Source organism: Oculina patagonica, chromosome 5 (genome assembly GCF_052425735.1).
Source record: "Oculina patagonica isolate OP01 chromosome 5, crgOcupat, whole genome shotgun sequence".
Lineage (NCBI taxonomy): Eukaryota > Metazoa > Cnidaria > Anthozoa > Scleractinia > Oculinidae > Oculina > Oculina patagonica.
In genome coordinates, this window is record NC_135762.1 from 4,316,456 (window position 1) to 4,339,487 (window position 23,032).

The 23,032-nt window shown below is 39.5% G+C and overlaps 2 protein-coding genes across 2 annotated transcripts; both read right to left on the reverse strand.

Annotated features, from left to right (window-relative positions):
- Window positions 1-110: 110 nt before the first annotated feature.
- LOC144653840 (PC3-like endoprotease variant B) lies at window positions 111-10,711 on the reverse strand. Its single transcript, XM_078513947.1, has 5 exons — window positions 9,527-10,711; window positions 5,454-5,857; window positions 3,907-4,083; window positions 3,159-3,404; window positions 111-1,896 (listed from the first exon to the last, which is right to left on the reverse strand). The coding sequence occupies exons 1-5, from the start codon at window positions 10,530-10,532 to the stop codon at window positions 1,540-1,542; spliced, it is 2,190 nt and encodes a 729-aa protein (XP_078370073.1). The 5' UTR covers window positions 10,533-10,711; the 3' UTR covers window positions 111-1,539.
- A 2,097-nt stretch (window positions 10,712-12,808) lies between these two features.
- LOC144654903 (ubiquitin carboxyl-terminal hydrolase 38-like) lies at window positions 12,809-22,507 on the reverse strand. Its single transcript, XM_078515143.1, has 7 exons — window positions 21,522-22,507; window positions 19,370-19,471; window positions 18,550-18,708; window positions 17,098-17,285; window positions 16,816-16,909; window positions 14,930-16,339; window positions 12,809-14,197 (listed from the first exon to the last, which is right to left on the reverse strand). The coding sequence occupies exons 1-7, from the start codon at window positions 22,449-22,451 to the stop codon at window positions 14,039-14,041; spliced, it is 3,042 nt and encodes a 1,013-aa protein (XP_078371269.1). The 5' UTR covers window positions 22,452-22,507; the 3' UTR covers window positions 12,809-14,038.
- Between the last annotated feature and the right edge of the window lie 525 nt (window positions 22,508-23,032).

A 23,032-nucleotide genomic window follows, 5' to 3' on the forward strand; every position in this document is an offset into this window, starting at 1 on the left:
TCTTTCACGAAAACACAAGACACTTTTTAACTCCAACACGAGTAATGCTAAGACGTTCTCAAAACTCTTGACGAAAACAGATACTTTCAAAAAGATTTATCAAGAACAAATACTGAGGAGTAAACTTTTATTTCCTGTTTTGACGGAACGCAAGAACGTTGCAAAGGCCACTGATTGGTTTAATTTACATCTTTTTCTTTAGAAGACATACTTTTGACATTTCTACTTACAACCATGAATAAAAGACTTAGGGCGCTTTCCATTTGTTAGAACTGGCCAGCCAGGCCGGTGGCTTTGAATGTTAAATTGGCCTTTTCCACGAGATTTTCCCACAAATCCACCATAACAATGTATAATATTTATTTGTTGACTGATTTGACAAGACAAATCTGACTAACAATGGAATTCTGTTGTCGAATATACCGGTCTAACAGGCCAGTTCTGTCAAAAGGAAAGCGCCCTAGTGCCGGTAGCTCACAGTGAATATTTATATCTGTCAAAACTTATGTTCATGAGTTAACACCACTTTTTGCGTGGATGGAGCCAAAAATTCATTCGTCAAATGTGAAAATCAAGTTGAAAAAATAAATGATTTTCACTAACACATTTTTAATAACTTGGAAATAGCTTCTGCTTAGGTTTATAGACGATAATTCTGCCCCCTTAATTCATCAGGTTTTAAAACTAACTAAGCCCATTTGTACGATAAATACTAGCTTGCAATTGAACGTTACCTATATATTAAACCAGGATCCATAATCCCCGATTATGGCTCCTGATTGAACCCAATAAATTATACCATTTAAAACATTCAATTTATAATAACCAACACGCTACTATTCGCACCTTTTCTCACAATACGGACTATACAGCCTTAAATTTCCAATAGTTGACTAATTTAAAAACATTGTCAGGCAATCCCAGTGTTCTCTACCAAGAAATGCAAACAAGCCTGACTGGTTTGACCGGTACGACCGGACAGACGAGCTTGGAAAGTAAAGATGATTATTGTCAGATTAGACTGAGAACAAGAACTCAGATGTCAGTTTTTGCAAGGGAACAAGAAATTGAAAAATCTTATAGTTGTCCGCTCGTCACGCAATACTAACTACTAACGTACCCGCGAGTTTTCGGCGCCGCCCGCGGCAGTGTAACGTTGCGCAAACGTAACGCAATCTCTTTTAAACACCATCACTATTCGCTTATTATCAGAATTCATTTGAGAATACTCCTAAAATAGACTGGGATTGCGAATGAAGCTATGATTTAACACCCCTCAAAAGTACCTATACGATAAATAAATTGCCTCCAAATAACTAAAACGTTTTGTAAATTTAATTCAAATAAAATACCCCATTTTGTCACGCAACGATTTTAACGACTGTGAAAGCAACTAGAAATCGTTACAAATAGTGCGTGACAACCCGAATTATTAAAGTTTTAATCTCCAGGGTACTTTTTCCTTTAACATCGCCTTCCCAATTGAAGGAAAAAGCGCCCTGGAGGCTAGCTTGCACTAGTTTTCTAACGTGGATCCATTTAGGCTGTACCATACATGACAAGAGAAAATTCTGTCACGCATCCAGCCAATGGTCCTTGTAGATCCCCTGACGGTTTGCACCAGTCCGACTCGTCACTGGCCACATTGCTGGGCTGTTGGGGTGCATCCGCTAACTTCATGTAATCATCCTTGAAGCGTCCGTGAGAAAGCTCGCGCATGAAACTAGGTTCATCGTCTCGTTGTGGGAATTTCTTGACTGATCTCTTCGTCAACTTCATGTAGTCTTCCTTGAAGCGACCGTGAGAAAGGTCATTAGCGATGTTGGGTGCATCTCTCTGTGGCGACTCTCCTTCGTCAAACAAAATGCCACCGCGTGGAGAATACTCATTTTCAGACTGAAAGTAGTTAAAGAAGCTTCTATCACTCTTAACTCGTTAACAAAACATTAACATTTTCTAAGTGCCGTGGGGTTGCACTATCTAAAACTCCTTATTGTTGAAATCTTTTCTAGCTAAAATTAATCGTGGTGTGTGGGTTTTCTGGGTTCACTTTTTTTGCTCTTTGGGTTTATACAACATTGCCTTTATTTGGGCGGGGGTTACGTTTGAGTGACCGAGTTTTGAAAGGTTTATTTTCGTATTAAAATTACGTCTCTGTATAAACGTTTCTAAATTGTACTCTTTTTTTCATTTTTACTGTTATAAACGCAGTATTTATCATTTCACGTCTTACTGTTTTGCAGAGAACATATATAGATGAACCGAGATGTCTAAAACACGAGTAGAGCCATTTGCACTGCTCAAAAAACCTTTTGTTCAGCGACGCTTCTGTTACCCTCGCCATCCCGGTTTCTGTAAACTCTCTTGCGTAGTTCCTAAGCCTCTATTTCCGATTTTGGGTGTCGTGGTATGAGCGAAAACGTGGTACCGCCATTCGCTACGGATCGCATAGTGACGTCATACGATACCGTGAAGGCCTGGGAAAAACCGTACGGGTACTAGGCAATAAACTCCCTATTTACCGTTTAAAAGACATTGTGCAGGCATGGATTCCGTTCTATTGTTTTGTTTTCCTATTTCTTTTTTCTCTTTTAAACACGGAGCTCCTTCTTTCTTCTATTCTATTTTCCAAGCGTATGTTTTTAACCTAGATACAGTAGAACCCCGGTAACTCGAACTCGGATAACTCCAACAACCCCGCTAACTCGAACTAACTTCCATTTCCCTTGGATTTGACCCCACTTTTGAGTCATTTTTACTCGGTTAACTCGAACTCGGATAACTCGAAAACCCCGCTAACTCGAACTAAATTTCGTTTCCCTTGATCAAAACTTGGGTCAAATTTACCCAATAACTCGAATTCCGGTTCTTGCAACTCGTCACGGTTGCCCATTGATTAGAGCAACGAACAGATCACGTATTTGAGAGCCATTTTCCACTCTTATCATAAGAATGTATGATCGTGTTAGAGTTTCTGGCAAGATAAGTTCTATTTGCACTGTACTGTATACTGAAGTGCTGAAAAATCAGTCAACTATCAATTATTAACTTGGCAAATTAAATATTTAATCGACCCCGATAACTAGAAAAGCCCGCTAACTTGAACTGTTTTTCGTTTCCTTTCAGAGTTCGAGTTACCGGGGTTCTACTGTATTTACCTTTTCATCTCTGATCTTCACAGTCCACTCCCCACGGGGATTTTCATCCCAGAATTCCACGGACATAAATGGCCAATAGACAAGTCCATCTGTTGAGTCATCAATTGGCCTCTTCGCCAACAGACGGGAAGTGGTCCCCTGAGGGGACACAAGGTCGATGATCATGTCCCCCCGGCGACGGTGCTTTACTGATAACACGAACTGAACATGCTCCAAGGCTCTTATGTCGTTCTTGTCATTGTTGATCTATTTGCAGTGAGAAAACAAGGGGTTAGACCAGGCAAAAACAAACGAAATCCTCAAAAAACAAATCAAATCCAAGATCTCTAAGAGATCCACCGACTATTTTGCATAAAGCACGAGCAAAAATATGAAAAGACGGAAAAGGATTATTGACTTGTATTATGCAATGTTGTTTTATAGGATCTGCTAAGTGTTGGCAACTTTTTATTACAAACACCCGCCATCAAACCGCAAGTGTCCCGGAAAGTGTTGACGCATTCGTATTCCCTTTGGGTGACGTATTCATTATCCACAGTGAAAAGGTATTCCCTTGAGAGTTTACAACAAAGTTGTGGTTGCAGGAGTGAATTAAGCTCCATCACTATTCTCCTATTTTACTTTAACAAGCAAATTAGTTGAAAAAAGGGAAGAAGTGTGCTTAATAGAAAAGGGATGCTTGTTTTATTTAGTGAAACGCTATCAGGTTAAAAAGAATACACAACAAATCTCTTATGACTACTGTTACCTTCAAAACTGTCTCTCTCTTAGATGGTATCACGGCTTTTTCTCGTGTTAAGACGCCTGGTAGCTTATATGAGCGCTGCTCCGAGACATGGTTCCACGTTTTGGCTTTTTCTATCAAGGCGGCTGCGTTTAAAACGCCAAAACCATAAGAACGACTGTAAAAATGCCCAGCGGCGTTCTGTAAGAAAAGCATGCACTTAGGTTAGCATATGAGTGTCTGGCACCTAGTCCCTTGGTGTTCTTTCTCATTTCGTGGCCACACTGAGAAGCGCAAGGCCTGAGTCGAATCCCGGCAATAGCCCTAACTGGCGCTATGACCATTTGCGCGTCTACATCATTCTACCAATCAAGGCAAACAACCCAATGAACCAATCAGATTGAAGCAAAAAGAATGTTAGCCGTGTCAAGCACGGTAAAATATGCGAAAAATCAAGCCATTTCAAATAACACAGCAAGGCTGATACTACGCGAATACGTAGACTTTGCGAGACACCGCACAACCAGAACCGATGAAGCAGGGTTGCAACCGCAGACAGCTGTTTCGTCCATTTTGGGACCTGGTCAGCGCGGTGTAGCAAATTCAAATATTGCCAGCGCAGATAAATTACAAATGACTCGTACAGTGTATTATGTTCCGTACTTTAAACTCGCTTGTCCCCCAAATCACGCGCTGCCACATCACGTGTTTCGGGGAACAAGGAGCCAGTGTCACGATTCTGTCTCGCAAATAAATCGAGGTGGCTATATGCCACTAAACTGGACAATTTAGTAGAAGTCTTTATTAAGAAGCTAGTCACAACAGACGTGTGGCTTTACAATAAAAAACAATCTAAAATAAGCTAAACTAGTAAAATGAACCTATTATATGTATCAGTTACAAGGATTTTAAGAAATAAATTTAAAAAGACATCTATTTACAAAAGTGCGTTTGAAACGTTCCGTTTTTACTTTAGGGAGTATAAAGTCATGGCCCCTTTCTCTAAGAGCTCTGTTCCGTTTGGGTGGGAGCAAGTCATATAATACATGGCCAGTGTCACTTGTGATTCTGTTGAAAAGATCACTGTCCCTATTCTTAATAACATTATTTATTATGAAACAAGAATCGAAAACAACAAACTGACAAATAGAGATTTACCAAAGCAAATGATGATAAGCTTTCCACACTTCAGTTCACTTCACGTAGTTGATTGTCATCTAGATAGAGTTTCCATCTGTTGCAAATTGTTTTCTTTCTTTTAATTTTCCTTTTTGTTTTTGAAGGTACGGCAAAATAATAATATCATTGGAAAAATCAAGTTTTGGTCTATTTCAAGAAAACTGACACTAATAAAAAATTTCGGCTGGTAATTAAGCATGTTAATATTATGTAATTTAACTAGAAATGTAGATTATCGGAGAACAGGTCTAATTCTCTAGCAGCTTCTGGACTCTGGAGGCATTAAAACACTTGCACGCATTGCCTGCCTATGTTTAACAGACAACGAGGTAGGAAGTGAAAATTAAAAAGGCATTTTTTGAGCCACTGTATGAATATAAGAGAAAGCTTACCTTGCTCCACGATGCCCCATTAGGATCATTTTTCTGAGCAGTTTGAACAACCAGATGCTGCATATCTCGCCAAGTTAGCTCGGGATTCGCCTGCAGAACCAACGCAAAGATTCCAGCTGCCAGAGGAGCCGCACACGAGGTCCCAGAAAAAGACGTGACACACTTGTGAAACAGAGAGGTGGTTACGAGACTGCTGTAAGCTTCCCGCTTGTCTTTACCGGCATCCCCGGTGTACACTACAGCCATTGTGGAGGGGCAGTTCTCATCGTACCCCGTGCGGAATCCGCTGGGACTGATTGAGCCCACGGATAAGGTGTAGATACTTGATGTGTAGCCGTCACAGTTACAGTCATCTAAGGAAACGCCGCCATTTCCAGTTGCCCACACATATATACTTCCTTTGCCTTGTGGGAAAAAATTAGACCGTTATATTTCAGATCACCGGTAGAAACAGTTAGTAAGATTTAAGTCTGGTTCTCATATGATCGCCCCGATCGTTTCTATCGCAACGATCGTTTGCAAATATTGAGACTATCCTATGCGATGGAAGCGGGGTTCTCGTATAGCTTCATATCAAAGTTAGTAGAGTCCCGATCGCCTGGTATGGGCGAAGACCTACAAAAAACAATCATTTTAGCCCCAGATCTAACACAATGGCAGTCTTCAATAATCTATCTAATCTAATCTTTTCAATTATTGCGGCGAAGAAGAGAAAGAAAAGCTAGAAGGGTACTAGGATAGAACACGGGCGATTTAAGCGATCGTGATCGCCCCAATCATGAAAACCAGCCTCTAATAGACTCTGTCCTTGGGTATTTCCGAATAAATCGAAAACGCAACGATTACCGCGGCAAAAACGAAGCTCTCGAAATAAAAGCGAAGATGAAAGTAAACATGAAAAGAAAATGAATGCCATTAACCAGGGGCACCCAACGGAATATTTCGTTAAAATATCTGTTCGGAAGACGATTTGAGATCTACAATTTTCGGCACATTCATTGTAAATTTTTTTGCTTGCCTGCCTTTCCTAGCATTTTCGAATATTTAAAAAATGGTATAATTGTTCATTTTTAACGGATTTTTACTCTAAAAAGGTCACCTAGAATTTTCGGGAGCCCTTCTCTGGCTGGAAAGGCTGGAAAGTTTTGATCCCTATAACTTTCGGATCACTAGACTTTCAGCTAGGAAATCTGAACAGATAAAAAAAATTTAGGGGATAAAAATATGCCCATATCTACCGTTTAAATACTAAAATACGTTCAACGGTGCTATCTTTAGTGGTTTTGAACTATATTCTCGATGGGTGCCCCTGATTAACAACATCACACAGTAGAGAAACAAAACAATGTCGGCAGCAAATCAAATCAATCGTTAATTTCCTTTATTGTTTCAGCAACTGTTTCGTGTTTGCTTTTCATGAATTTAAACAGTTATAATTTACACTGACTACGCTGTCTCGCAGTTTCAATCCATAAAACGAAGATCTGCTTAAAAAATGGAAGATTTGCAAAAAAATGCGACGAAAACGAAGTCTTCGGATACCCAATAAAGAGGCTCGAAATTCTCCGTTTTTACATACTAATATTAGCTGCGGAAAACACAGCAGAGTGCTTTCGCCCACACTGGCTCTGAATACTCTTAATTATTTTCATACTGATTTTCACCTGCCCACATTTATGCCCATATCGTTTGTAATCGCCTGCCTTTTGATTTGTTTTCGTCCATAGCCTACATTTAAACGCTGACAGAGTTACAGAAATGAAAGCACGATACATTGCGCCGGCGAAGTTCGAATTCGTTTTCAAATACAAACATTGTACATGTATGTGACTAAAACTGAATATACAATTGAAATGTTTCAAATATTTAATTAAACCAGCAAAAACTCTTGTGCTATATGGCTTTCACAAAATGAGAAACTCGATAAACAATCTCACAAAAAAGTCAGTATTTTCTTTCGGAAATGTCCAATGTTCTGATTGCCTACTGGGGTCTACTGATATATTGGTAATAATCAGGCGCGGATCAAGACCGGTTCCCACCGTTTTAGGGAAATTGATCAGCCAGATGTTTTATAATAAGTGTATATTTTTAGAGTTAAGGAATATTTCCAAGTCTTATTCTTTTTTCAAAAACGCGAAAACCTGTTATCAACAACTTGTCCGAGTGACTCGAAATACCCGCCAAAAATGGCACTTAGAGTTCAAATCTGAAAGTTTTCCCAGTTGAAGCATGCTACCCGGCGAGCCCCTTAGAGGCTGGCGCCTTCGGCGATCGAGTTATCGGGAAACTATCACCATTTTCCTGGATCCGCTCATGTAAATATCGATTGATGTAAACTATCTTCAATGCTTAGCAGAAGGCAATGAATTGGCGTGGGTTTTAAAATTGGTTTTTTAACTAAATGGCTCTTGTGCTACTCATAACCTGGCACCATTATGATTTTGAAGGAATATTTTTCATATCCAATTAAGCTAAGGCGCTCAAAACGTTGGCAAAGAAACTGAAAGCCGCGTTAAATAATTAACTCAACTTTTTTTCCTTAAATAATCTGAAGTAAACTTTCTGTTTTCACGATACTGTCTTGATTATTGTCGAAAACACCTGCCGGCCTAGCTTGTAGTCGATAATATACAGATGGTTCGGCTTAACCAGGAGCCATGATCGGCGAAACGAAAAAACTTTACATCACGAATTTTCACAGATTTTTGAACGGCCAAAATTTATATTTGTGTCGCAGGAAACCTAAAAAAAAATAGTCCATTTTTTATCAAAAATTGCTATATTTAGAGCACTGAAACTGTTTACATGCGTCTTTGGCTGCGGATGGAAATGATTGCAACTTGAAAGACTTTTCAATCTGTTCTTGCGCGTCGTCAAAAAATCGGCATTTATAGCCGTAGCTTGATTTTTATCCTCGAATTAAGGTTATATCTTCGTTGAGATGTTCAAAAATAATGTTTTTCATGTGTTTAGTTGCCTACCACTAATGCCAGAACAGTTTAAACCAAAAATCTGCGAAATCTCCGCGACGTAGCTCCTTTAAACACGATCGCCTGAGAAAAATGGTCACCTTACGATCGCTTTTTTCAGAGGTTCGAAACGCTTTTTGAAAGAAAAATTTTGGGTGTCGTTTTTACATTCCACATTTATAAAAAAGGGAACCCAGAGAAGTGAAATAAAAACTTTAAGGCTAGAAAAATACAAAGTGAATTTAACTCAATGTGTTTTCACAGCTGGTCACATTCGAATTAAAATTTCGAACTAAACTCTCTTTCATAGAAGGACTTTTTTTATATAAGAACTTTACCGCTCAGAGAGAGGGCAAAATGTTAATAACACGCTAAGATTTTCAAGATAGAAATTAGGGAACAACTTGAATTTTCTATAAACGTTGAGCCTAGATTTTAAAACAAGAAAATGTAAATTTAGATGTTTATCTTTCTTATCCTCAATCTTGTAAAAACGTCATTAAATAAAGGACTTTTTGCTTGTCTATTTGATCTCTCAGTTTGTTTGGCTCGTTAAGTGTCTGCTGAAAAATCAACATTCAAATGTGACGAATTCCTCTCCTAGAAACCACAAATGGAAGCTGTGTTTATTCAAAACTTAGCTTGGGCTTCATTAAATTTCAGCGACTTCAAATTGTAACTACCAAGACAAAGAAAAAATTCAGCGTTTTTGTAACTTTTTTGTGTAATTTCTGGCGCGAAAAATGTGTATATAAAGCCGAAATGGAAATTTTAACCGCCAAAGCTAATTACATTGTTTCTGAAAGCCACTGTTGTTCTAACAACACACCGTTTTAGATAAAAGTTAAAGTATGCGCATAATTCAGTTAGTTAACAAACCTTAATAATAATTAGCTGACAGGCAGTCTCATATTGTCAAAACAGGAGGAAGGCCGCAATTAATAAACACGAATATAAAATGGCCATCTGGTTTCGCGGCTCTAACAAAAGTTATAAAGAAAATAGGTGACTTACAGTAGGAAAAACACAAACAATATCAAGAACTATTTATAAACCCAACACAAACTATAAACATGATGTTATTACGCGCAAAGCACCAACCTCGTCTTCCTTTCAGCGCACAATTTTCCATGGCTCTCTTTCCGAGTTCCTCAGGTTTACCGAAAGTTTTCCCATCATCTTTAGGCCCCCAAGACGCGCTGAATATGTCGACATGATCCTCGCAGTTGAATCCCAAAGCTTTTCCCTCTACTGCGTCTGTAACAGGTCCATCTAACATTCTTACACCGCCGATTTTCGCATCATGAGCGACTCCCACCCCGCAGACTCCGTTATTCGCTGCGGCCGCTACTTCTCCAGCGCATTTCGTGCCGTGCGCGTTGTCCAAGTTTGAGTCATCTGGTTTAGGATCTGGGTCATTGTCGTTGACATCATAGCTCGCTTGTGGATCGTAGTTGCGACTCAAGTCTGGGTGCGTATGATCTAAGCCGTCATCAATAATAGTTACAACAACTCCTTTACCGGTATAACCTTGTTTAACAGCGTCTAAAATACCCAGGTTCCCTCTCGGATCGTCAGCTTCCAGTTTACCAAAATACCATTGATCGTTCCACTTAGGATCGCTGAAAAATCTCCTGTTCCTTTCGGCGCGCGCGATTCGATCCACTGCTTCGAAGCCCCGTTTATACCTGAAGAGTAAAGTTTGTTGTTTGGCCCATAGTACCCGCGGGTGATCTAGCAGAGGCTGGGTGTGATGTTCAGCGCTCCGCTTCTGGCGGCTTTCCGTTTGTTCATGTACAAATTTGAAATACCCAGGCATTATCTTTCCGTGATTCTTAAATCCTAAACTCGCGGCTACTTCGTCCGCCTCTGTTTCATCATGCGTGTCGAGTTGAACTGCCCAAGAGTTCGTGTAGATTTCACCGTCAGTTTCACCATCTTCGAAGCTTTGATCACTGTTAACCGCTATACACAAGAGTAACCCGTACAAGATGATATACAGGGCCATGGTCCAAAATATCGTCTTGTTTCCCCTTCGAAGTTGGCTACCAGCTGATGTCGAAGGGTTAAACCGAGTTTTAATAACTATGCAAAATTTCAAAACCATTAACTGCTCATTTGCAAGCTATATTAACATTCGATCCAATCAAGCATAAGATGTCAGAAACCAACACCAACTTGCGTGGCAACGGTGAATTATACAAAGCACGTCAGAGGAAGGGGGCGAGAAAAATGAAAATATGCTGCGTACTTCTCTTGTTGCCAAAGAAATTAACTAGCGAAGTCATAAATACGTTCAGTTCTGTTCGTAAGTTCTGCTCAAGAAATAAATTTGCATTGACGTGCAACCTAAACAGCAGTAATTTATTCCTCCTGAACTCTGCTCTGTTATAAAATAAATAAAAAATATGCATACCACGCATCGAAATTCCCTGAGGTACCAGTCTGCTCGCACAGGTGCCTTGGCGGTTTTTAACACGGCAGAAGTGTAGTGATCCAATGTGATATTTGTATAAGATCAGATGATATCTATTTCTTCATCCAAAATTTTCGATTTTGTTTCCTCTGATGTTGTTGTGTGATAACCTTGACTGCTTGACTGTGAACTGTGTCAGTAATTTCGTCAAGAGAAAAAAGTGAGCAGCAATGCGCGAGTGTTGAGAGAAAAAACAACCAAAGTACGGATTTAATTAGGCGAATATATCTGGTCTGCTTTTAAAAGAGTTTTTTTTCCCATAGTCCTACTCTCGTAAAAGTGATCACTAAGTCGGTCTGGCAAAAAAGTGTGGGAGCGTGCATCATTAGTAAAACACTGAAAAATCTTCCCAAGGATTGAAAATTTAAAACGACACCTTGTCAGTTCAAAAGATGTTTAAAGACCGGTTTTTATAAAAGAGTGGCTACTTAAGAAGGTTCTATTTAAAGTGACAAAAACTTAGGAAAGCAAGACAGGAGCTTGAAGTTCATTCAAGAATTGTTTCTTACTGCCATATAGCATTTTGGGTTTAGTGACTCGATAGAAATCGTCTGCGCTTGGAAAACTTCTCGCGTCTGCGGAAAAAGTTGAATGTGGTTCAACTTTTTCCGCACTGAGACGAAAGCCGCCCATACATTTGCTTTAATTTATTTTACGCTTGTAAAGCCAGCTAAATTCACGCCCGTTAACGAACGTAAAATAACGCGACCGTGGAAACACACCTTAACGAATATCGTGAATGCGATGGTAGGAATAAAAACGTCCAGAGCCGAGATCTAAAAGGTGTATGGTTTAAAAGTCGTGTCTTGTTTCATACCGGCGAAATAAAACAAGTAAATTAAGTAGCCGAAATTTTTCGCCAGTATGAAACAACGGGCGAAAATATAAAATGTCGATTTCTAAGGGCTAACTGAAATGGGTCTTTTTAAAATGTTTTGTTGAGTCCGCCATTTTGTCTTTGAGAACAACGCCACGCTCTGAAGTTATGGCGGGAAAAAAGTTGTTGTGCCCACACAATCAGCTGTCCATTTCGCTCCCGCGTAATTGAACTTTTCGTGTCAAATTATGGATGCGTCTTTAGGTTTCAAGTTTCCAACTAAATCAAGATTAAGAAGGGGTCACATGATAGAACATTCATTAACTCAATTGTCGGGCTGAATAAAAAAGATCTTTGAAGATTTATCATAGATCAAGGAGGTTGCTCATTTAAGTTCTTTTCCACCCAAATCATGCATGACTTCCAGCCAAAACTTCCCGTTTCACTCATCCACCCTCGGTCACACCCACCACCACTTGGCAAAAAAATACTGATGACGTTTATAACATGACAAATTGTTCATTTGAGGCAAAAATCATAGAATGATCACATGAAACGCAACCATTCATAATGATTTGATTTTGCGCAAGAGTACTCGATAAATGACAGAAAGCTAGCAGGAAGTGAGGATGACTAACGAGGAGGAGGAAGGAAATGGATTACAATATGAACAAACTTGAAAACGTCACGCTCGCGTCTACAATGCTCGAAGGTCTTTAGTTTGAAAATCTATAAATTCTTGTTGCAAGATGAAATTCTGTTATGAATCGAATATTGCTTGCTATCAATTGACCAAAATTCATGCCTTTCTCATTTTTGCGAATTAGCTGGTACATCTAAACTTCACCTGTAGCTAAGTCAGTGCATAACCACTTTAATAAAGTTATGCCTTACGTCTCCAGGGATGTAGCTAAGAAAACACTAAGCCTGCTCATTAGAAAGCCCAGCTGGCTTTTCTGGTCTTGGCAGCTTAAAAAGTTTACCCAGGTCTCATGTGAATTTTCAGCCGATTCTACTAATAAATACATTCACTATCTAATCCACATTGAAGAGCAAAAATAACGCGCGCGAATTAAAACCAGTACAAATATCCCGATACTTCTCTTTAATGCTTACAAGTACAGTTCTACATCAAAATTAAACAATTAAAAGAAAATGAAAACGTAATTTACATCAAAATTTATCCCTTCAACTCCCAGTTGCAAAGGGTTAAGTCAAGTACCATATCAAGCTACAAATACATGAAAAGCTTGGGCGGCAAAAGCTTGATTGGTTTCCTTGTGTATATTACAACATTTTACATAAAGAGAGAATGAAGATTCCCATAACATTGATGAAAGCTTTCCCTAAATCTGTACATCATAAACTGGTCCTCCCACGAACTGAAGGCATTTTTTCTATTTTTACGCTGTACAATGCAATTAATTTCTAGTTAAAGCCGGAGATATATAATATACTAGGCGCTATCGTTCTTTGTTTAAAACGCTCCTTTCAGTACTGCACTAATCTCGTACCCAGATCTTCTCAACTACTCAGTACCGTGGTAAGTAGACATCTGGGTACGAGATTAGTATTGCATAACGCGCCGCACTCTTGGACTCAATAAAGATTTTTCACGTTGATTTTCGCATTGTTTGGGCAACGGAAAACCAACTGAAGTTTAATAGTTCACTTGGCAGAGCAGACATTGCTGACGAATTACTGCTTGATTGGCCGAGAGTTTGAAAAGCCAATAAAAAGCTGCCAAAAATCAATCTAATCTCCGCGAGAAGCAACGGTGCCAGGCCTTTACTCTTCTCCAGGTTTGCTTTGGTTATGCGATGGAGCGATTTTCATTTGAGTGTTGAAAGTAATTCGCGTTTGCTTTGGTTTAAAATTACCACGCTTAGTGATCGGTTGAAACGACTCGCGCCACTTTCTCGACCAATCAGAAGTAAACCTAAGACCAATCGTGACTTGCTCACGCACGTTTTCCCGCGCTTCGTGCCGGCTACATGTATTTGCTTCGAGTTGTGATTGGTTCACTGGATTGTCTGTGTCCTTTGTGATTGGCCAGAGTGATTGCTTTGGGTTTGGTTTTACTACACTCGATTGAAAACCGCTCTAAAGAGAAAATATAAACACCATTCAGCGAAGCACATGCACAGCAAAATCTCGTATTTCGAAATTGGAAACCTGTTTGACTGGATGTAGTAAGAGGAAAAAGCAGCTTACATAACAGCCAACGGTTCCACCAAAAATACTTTATTTCTGACTAACAAGCAAGTCAAATGTTTTTTTTTTATGGAACTTGAAGTGTAAACCGGTTTAACCAGATCAACTAGAAGACAAACCGGTTAAAAGGAGTAGTAAATCCCGGCCCACTGCCGCAGCTCCCGGGGGGACCCCTGTTGCTGTCATCGTCGTCATCATCACGAGGCTGGTAGATGTTTAAGAATGCTTTTCGTTTACTAGTGTTCAGTGCCTGACGCTCGCGCTCCTGAAAATAGAAAAAATATTCATTATTAGAGTGTCTGTTCAGCCGAAACGGCCACTTTACTCTTCCCCGTGACAGTCACACTTTTTCTGCCCCAATCCCGAATCCTGACCGCGCGCCGACCTATAAACTACCTTATTGTTACTTATTTTCGAGAGACTCAATTTTCGCGTTATTCGCGATTCTCAAAAAAAAAAAACGCGAAATCAAAGACCCGCGAAATAAGGTACAACTGAAAACTCGCTACAACAGCCTGCAGAACAGGCGGTTTATTTTGCGGGTCGCGCGCTTTCTAACCAACGAGATATGTCCAGGAAAAACAAATAGTAGTACTTCAGAGACGTTGTATGGATTTTTAACCATGTTCCAAGGTCCATAACTTCGTTTCTGTTCATCCTGAGGCATCAAACTTGGTCAAATGACCAATCTCACCGTGATCTTTCATGTGGTGGTATCAGATTATCGATTACTTAAAATTTGAAACTCGCCCCAGTTCCCTGTGCAACCTCGGAACGGCCAATACTTTGCTTTGTTTTGGTTTGGTTCGCACTCGCCTTGCTTTCATGTACTCGACCCAAACTCTTCCGCTCGTTCCGTCATTTATGAATACGGTGAATTGAGCAGCTACACTTACAGGTTGTACTATCAATTTTGTTTTTTCCTCACGTTGCAAACAGAAATTTGTGATTTTTGAACTATGGTACTTTTGAGAGCAAAAGGGTTAAAAGAACTGACCTGCAGGTATAAAAGGTTGTCACGATTGACAATATCAGCCAGCTCCTGTCTAATCTCTCCATCAATCACCCTATCCTGTGGCATATCACTGCTGTTCTCAACTGGGATGACTGTGGCACAAGAGCTGACTCTCTTGTATATCAACACATACGGAGTGTCCTTTGGAAAGCGTCTCGACACATCAGCGAAGGTGCTGAATGCTGAGTAAGAAACACGGCTGTCATTAAAGAGAAACCATGTGTCTTGATCACTTGTTCTAGAACTCGAACCTTCGTCACTTTCCCCACCCATCAGATGTGCTGAGGAGCGCGCATAACAGTAATAATGTCCACTCTCTGATGAAGTCCCAGAGTGGACGATAACTGAACACAGAGAGTACACAATGTCTGCTGTTGGTTTCTCATCACAAGTTGACAAGGTATTGTCACTACTAGCACTGTCAGCCATGTTGTCATGTTCTTGTTTAGTTCTTTTATTCCTTAAATATGAGGGGCTGATGAGGTCGCCACTTGTATCCCTGTTAACATCTGGAACACAATCTTGCACCTTCTTTTTACAGTCACTTTCTTTTTGATGTACATGAGGTAATTTCAAAACAAGAGGGTAAGAAACACTCTGTAATATCTTAGACCTTTGTTGCGTCCGAACATTGTATGCGAACCTCTTCAGCGTCAACACAAGGAAGCTTGATGCCTTGGAAATGGTGACGCTACGCTCTGCATCCTGTAAACTGTTGCATTGCTCACAATGGTATTGATTGGACCCTTCAAGAGTTTCAGGTTCAAAAAAGTACTCCAGTAACTCTGTTAGTGATATATGTGGGGCGTCGGCTCTCGAGCCTGACCCATGCAGTTTTGTAGGCAGACTTGGCCCAGATGTAAAAGACATTGAGCTATCTGCTGAGGCAGCACTGTGTGATGAAGCTGCAGCCACAGTGTCGCCATCTTCAGTAGGCTTAGTTGATGTTAATCCAGATGCAGCCATGCTGTGAGTAATGTCGCCCCCTTTGAGACTTCTTTCAGAGGTTACAGTGGCATTTGAGCTTCTTTCATCCTGTTCAACAGGTTGTTTATCTGATGACACATCATCACCCTGTACAGGTACCACCCTGCCTTCTAATTCACATGCCTGTGGGAACGCCAGTGGTAAGTCTGTGAACACTTCCTCTCTACAAGAGGTGTTGTTGCACCTGCGACAGCACAGGCACACCAGTAACTTTCCAGCAAAGGTGTCATCCACGAGAGATGTTTTTAGTGATTCATCTTCGTTACTATTGCTTAGGGATTTGTCTTCTTCACTTACTCTGTCAAGAAGGAACTTGAGGAATTCTGAGCAGTCTTGTTGAGTACCTGGGGCAAACCAGGGAGGTCGAGCTACCTGAAGGAACTTTGAAGGTGCAAAGGCAGATCTCTGTCAAAAAACAAGCAACATCGCAATTAGAAAACGCAATTAGAAACTTCCTGTCTAAACTATCATTCAAGTAACTGGTTCATCAATGATGTACTGGTGTTGCAGTGTGTGAGACCCCTTCAAATCTGGGGGGTGCCACGCCGTGTTGTAGTAAATGCTGGATTTGCTTCCTAGCCAGTTAGACTTTTCATTTCATTTGTTAATAGTTCCTATTTTAGTGCAAAACTGTGTTACATTGATGTTTGTCTTCTTCACATTGATGTTTTATGTTATTTTCTAGGTTTGTTCACTCAAATTTGCTTACAAGCTCTGTCTTTCACATGTAGCATGGCCTTCAATTCATTCAAAATACATTAAACACTACCCTTCATCTCATTTCCAGGTTGGAATTTATTTTGGAAATAACCAAAAGAACCCATGCCCCAGCCCCTCAAAATTTTCATAATATTCAGAAGCCACTAAAAATAATACTTCACCTGTGTCAGAGAAAGAAAGGCAAACACTTCCTGCAAATGACGCAGCAATGGCTGATGAGGGTAGGATTGATGCCCAAATATAATGTAACGAAATCTGTAAATTAATCAAACAAATGTACAATTTATCAGACACTTACATTGTAAAAAAACAAACAATAAAACTACAAGTTTAAAAACTGCAAAGGAAGAAAAGTGAAATTTCTGATAAAAACTTGCATATACCGGAAATACCCTAAGACTTTAATTTTAAGACCATATTTCCAAAGGTGATTGTCAACTTACTCGTCAAGCATGTAGAGCGCTTGTAACACACTGTTCATATAGCAAGTGTTACCCAAGTTAACTAAACCAGCTTTTCCAGTTTCAGACTTTGGAGTAAATCCAATAAGTGGAATGTTAACAGCCTGTGCAGACCATGCACTTTGAGCCAGCCACTTCCTGATCATCACTTCTGAAGGTTTTGGTAAATCCTGGTAAAAACAAAATCAACATCAATAAAAGACCTCATTTACAGGGGGAAACGCAAGCTACTTTCTGGTAATTCTTATGGAATAACACACTTTCACTTAAAGTGGAAAATGACAACTAGCAAATGCGGGATCTTTGGGAAAAAAATGTTATGCGAAGCTCAATCTCTCTTTAGAATGCCTTTATTACATGAGAAATAATTGTAATAAATAATTGTAAATAGCTTTTAGTTTGTTATAATTTTAATGTACCTGGTAAAAAGATTTTATGTCTTAATAATTTCATAACACGACTGTATCAACTTGTTAGCTGCTTTTATCACATAAATGTTATAAATTGACTGACTGATTGATTGACTGATTGATTGATTGATTGATTGATTGATTGATTGAGTGAGTGAATTATTTTCACTGGTCACAATACAGTGGAACCCCGTTAATACGGCCACCAACGGGCCATGGAAATTTGGCCGTATTAACGGGGTGGCCGTATTAACGGGATAGGGTCAAATTTTATGAGTGGTCTACTTCAAGTGACGTCTTGACAGATACATATCACAATTGTACTTCTAAACAACTGTTCTTTAATTAACATCACGACTGCAAATATACAGTACTATCATTAAAAACTAATGAAGATTAAATCAGCACATTTACAATTCATGCATGGAAAAATGAACATTATTGGATTGAAAAAAGGAAACGTGAACAAGCTAGGCTATCTCAAAATAAAGGTCTCGACTTTTCTGACTTATAATACTGTACATGAGTAACATCAATTGACTTTCATGTTCACGATATTGAAAAAAAATCAGTGACTTTCGTTTTTATTCTCTTTTTACTACACGCACAATGACTTAATCGCTTTGTTATTTAGCTAAGCTGATGTTACTGTTTGTAAGTTTATTTCTTTTTCAGTGATTAGTTTACCACAAAACCACACAAGTTAATTAAATGACAAGTTACAGGTGGTTTGAATAAAAGAGTGTCATTCAATATTGTTTCCCAAGTACTGTATTTGTTTTGTTTGGTCAATTATTAAGGGCTATATTTGGTTCGAGTGGCCGTATTAACGGGATAAAGTTATAAAGGATTGTACAGGTTGGGTTTTCAGAAAGTGGCCGTTGGCCGTGTTAACGGGGTGGCCGCATTAACGGGGTTTTATTATAAGAAAATGTAAGGGCATTTTGCCGGGACAAACAAAAGTGGTCGTAATAACGAGGTGGCCGTATTAACGAGGTGGCCGTAAGGCGGGGTTCCACTGTACCTGCAAACTGTCAAGGACTGGTCCATACAGCTCAGGGAAGCCTGTATGTTGATACATGAGGCAGTGCATGAGTTCTGCAAGTGTTTGCAGACAAGCCTGTGATGATACACTGTCTTCCTTCTTAAGATTCTGTACAAGGCCAGGTACATGCTCAACAATCTAAGAAAACAACACAGAAGCTGGTAAAATCAAAACAAAACAAAACAAAAACACCTGGGCCCAGTTGTTTAAAGGGTGGATAACACTAACTCTCTGGCCTCAAGAGTCCTGATGGGCCCGATGAGGATAAGTAGTAACACTTACTCTATCCAGTGGATAAGTGTTGACAAAACATACTACCCTATCCACTGGATAGCGATTTACTTGGTGGATAGCGTTATTCTCCCTTTGAACGACTGGAACCACCATTTTGAGGTATGAAGTGACTGGGAGATTTATTACCCGTTAGATGGAATTCAAAGGGGATAGAAAAAGCTGTTAACGTAAAATGTCGAGCAAAACACAATTTAAGGGCAAGGGTCATGCTTAAATTCTCCAGCCAAATGAAAAGTTGTCACATCACCTGTCAGTCAGATGGTTAGTCAGTCAGGCAGGAAGGTGATCAGTCGGTCGGTCAGTCAGTCGGTCGGTCGGTCGGTCGGTCAGTTGGTCAGTCAGTTGGTCGGTCATTGGATCGGACAGTTGGTCAGTCAACCACCAAATAGCAGTAGGAAATGGGACACTATGGTTTCTTTAAGGATTGTCTTTTCAGTTCACTAAACTGAAGTCACTATATAAAATTTATTTTAGCAACTGAAGATGTACATCAAAATGACTTTACCTCATGGAATGCTTGAGGAGAGTGTTGAAAGCTCAGCAGCATATGCGATAGGACGACCATAGTGGGCTCACGGACTACAGGAAATATCAATCTGCTGAAAACCTACAGGGAAAATTAAACAGAAAAAAAGGAAGGAAAAATTAGTTGTGGAGGAATAAATAGATTTATACGACTTGTGATGAGTTTGCAGATCAAAAGTTAATGCTCACCGGGAAAATTTTCTTCAAAAGTTGAAAACTGTAAATTTGACATGATTCGATGCAGTTTTGTCATATATATTCGAACCTCAATTATCCGGACTCGTTGGGACTAGGCTATATAGTCCGGATAATCGAGAGTCCAGATAATGGAAAGTGTGAATATTAATGATCCAGGCGTTCCATGCGTCTTTTCGTAATGGGCCTGGCGACTAGATGTGGTGCTATGATGTTTTTCACCTCATAGATCGATTACAACATTCTGAATTTTGCCATTTTGTCTTGTAAACTTTAGTATAATACAAGTAAGCAAAGACACGAAGCAAATTTATTTGTGTGAATGTTTTTATGGCTAGTAGAAACTGAATAAGGAAGTTGCCTGCCCAAGTATTAAATGTTGTTCGATTTGAAAGAGGTTTTCCAATGTTTTTTGACAGGTAAACCACCTTGAAATAACGTTTAAATCTATCATATTGACAAATTAAAGAGATTTGGGAGCCAAAGAGAGTTTTGTAATCAGTTCGACAAATTTTTCATCAAAGTGCAAAATGAGAAAGAAACAATTGGCCATCTTACTCGTGAATACTCGTGGTATTTCTCGCTTGTAAAAGTATCAATATTACTGTTAAAGTTATAGGCCATTGTCGACACTGCAAACAGTATAGGAGCTGTCAAACTTGCAAAAGCAATGACCGGTACTCTCTTGTAGTTTTATGTTTTTAATTTACATAATTTTCCATAAATTAGCATCAGTAAACGAAAATTAACGGCACCTTTTCCGAATGTTCCCGCAGATAAGCCGCACCCCCGCTTTCGAGCGATAATTTTTGGAAAAAAGGTGCGGCTTATCTGCGGGTTTTTACGGTAGTTATATCTGGTCTTGAATGTGACTAATTAATATTCATGAAAAATTGGGACCAGAGAAGGAAGTCCGGATAATCAAGAAATCTGGATAATTGAGAAATCAGGATAATTGAGGTCCCGATAATTGAGGTTCGACTGTAGTATAATTATCCTCATTCCCTTGCTTTTTTATTATATTAGTGTCTCTCTGTTATCACTCTTGGAGAATGAACAGCTATCAGACTGTCCAACCTTTTGAGCATGAAATATTGTGTTAAATTAAATGGAGTGTCCGGGGGCCAAAGGTGCCAACCACTAGGGGGGTCTGGGGGCATGCCCTCACCCCAGAAAATATTAAATATCTTGATTCTCTGAAACTCCATGTCTAGTTTTCTTGGACAACAACTGAGGGTATGAAAAACGCCAATTCTGGAAGTAAGTATGGCTTTCATTACTTTTAAGGGACTTGAAAATAAAAAGCAAACAACTATAAAAGCGATGTACGCGGAAAACAACAAATTATTTTATTTAATGTTTGTTCTCCGGTTTCCTTGTGGTTAGTTTCACTCCAGTTTGCTTGCGGTTAGCTTATATTTGTTAGTGAGGGCAGTACTTTTTTTTAAATTGATAACTGTATCACTTGCGTAGTACTACTGTTGTCTATGCCATTTTGCGTGTGCATTTACTGGACAGTTGTTTTCCCTATATAGCAAGAGTCCCTTAAAAGTAACGAAAGCCAATTTAATTAATGAAAATGATGGTACAGATGTCAAAATAGAGATTTTCCCTATCTTTATCGCATATTGGTCAGGATTCGGGATTTCAAGCAAAATTAGGGTAATCCTGATGAAATAGGGGCGATTGGACAGTCGGAGCTATAAACCATTTACAATGCAGCTATAAACTGAAGAAATGCTACTGAAAAAATAAACATTAGCCAGCATAAAATGTGAAGTTTATATCTCTACTAATCCAGTTTAGCTAATTCTACTCTCTTAAGGAAACAGATGCGTAAATAAAGGCTAAATACTTTGCTTCAAAAGGTCAAGAACAACAAGACCTCTGGGAACAAGGTATTGTCTGTTTTAGGAAGGCAGTCTAGATAAACTTACCTGAGAAACTTCTTTCAGTGTAACAGAGATAAGAATTGAGTGTTTTTTAGCACTTGCTAAAGCCTTTAGGAACCCAATAATCCACTGGTCTACTTTCTTTGCGCCTGGCCACGAAAGCCAGTTGATCATACGACTGAGGGATAGAGCCAGACTTTCATCAGTCACAGAAGGATTAGAAGCGGCAAGATTTGTAGCAGAGTCGATGATATCAGTCGAAAAATACTGTACAACGGAGGCAATTGCCACAGAGGCATCGCCACCAACCGTGGAAATAATCTTAAAAATTTCAGTCAAAACTGGAAAAAGAAGAGCTTGATTCTTTATCCACATTCTATTCAATATAGCTCCGATGACAGCACCATTTTGGATGCATGACTTCATTTCCTCTTTCGAAGTTTTAGGGAGTTCAGTTTTGCTCAAAGCTTTGATCAGTGACAAATTAAACTGAAGTAAATTTTCACCAACGGGCCAGCAATGGTTATACTTGATTAAAAGGCGTCCCACAGCCGCGCAGAAGTCTGCGTTTAAGTTCTTTTCAACCCAGATATGAGCTCTGTGGCGAACGACTGTGTACAAAGAGAATATTTGTGGGGTATGTTGTACAAGATCAAATGAAGTCCGCAGATATTCGATGAAACTCACGGACAATTTTTCGCGTTCAGCAAGAAAACACAGGAGAAATCCTTCAGTGAAATACTTCTGAAAGACGTCCTTTTGCCGTTTTGCCCACGTGGTAAGCAAAAGTCTTCCAGTTTCATTCAGAAACTGCGAGTTTTCTTCTGTCATCCATTCAGTTCCAATTTCAAAGATCGATTTGTTTTGATCCTCCGGCACATTATTACCGGCTTTTGAGACGAGTTGTTGAACCAAAGACTTCTTGACGTTTTCAGGATGGTTTGAAGCCACAATTCCTCTTAAAATCTGGTCCATGGTGACACAAAAACTACAAAAGTAGCACTTGTACTCCAAAGTCTTTCGTCGTTTTAATTTTTATGCTGACAACATGCCCGGATGTCGCGCAAGTTGAAGGGGCCTGGGGCTGATACTTCTACTTCTCGTACGTGGCCCTCGTACGTACTTTTCCCAACGCTACCCCGGAGGGGTAACTGTGATCGTACCCTCCCTCACTGCGTCTCATAAAAAAAAGAAAAAGAAAAAGAAAAAAAAAAAAACAGGAAAAAGCACAAACAAACAACAAAAACGACAAAACAAAACACTTGATCGCAGATTAGTGATGGGACAAAGGTTCTCCCTTTTCCAGCGAGATAACACTTTTGTACAGTACATGTATATTCTGAGAAATTTTTATCTCCCAAGACTTTTTAAAAAAACGGTCGACAATTTTCCATCAGATAAGAACTTTTAGTCAGTGAAAAGTTTTTATTAGCCGAGAATCAGGAGCAGTCAGGAGCTCCTAGAGCTGTCGAGAATTTAGGGCCAGTGCAGGAAATGAAAGAAATAACGGTCCCGAACCGTTATTTCTTTCATTGTAGCACTGGCCCTGAAGAAGA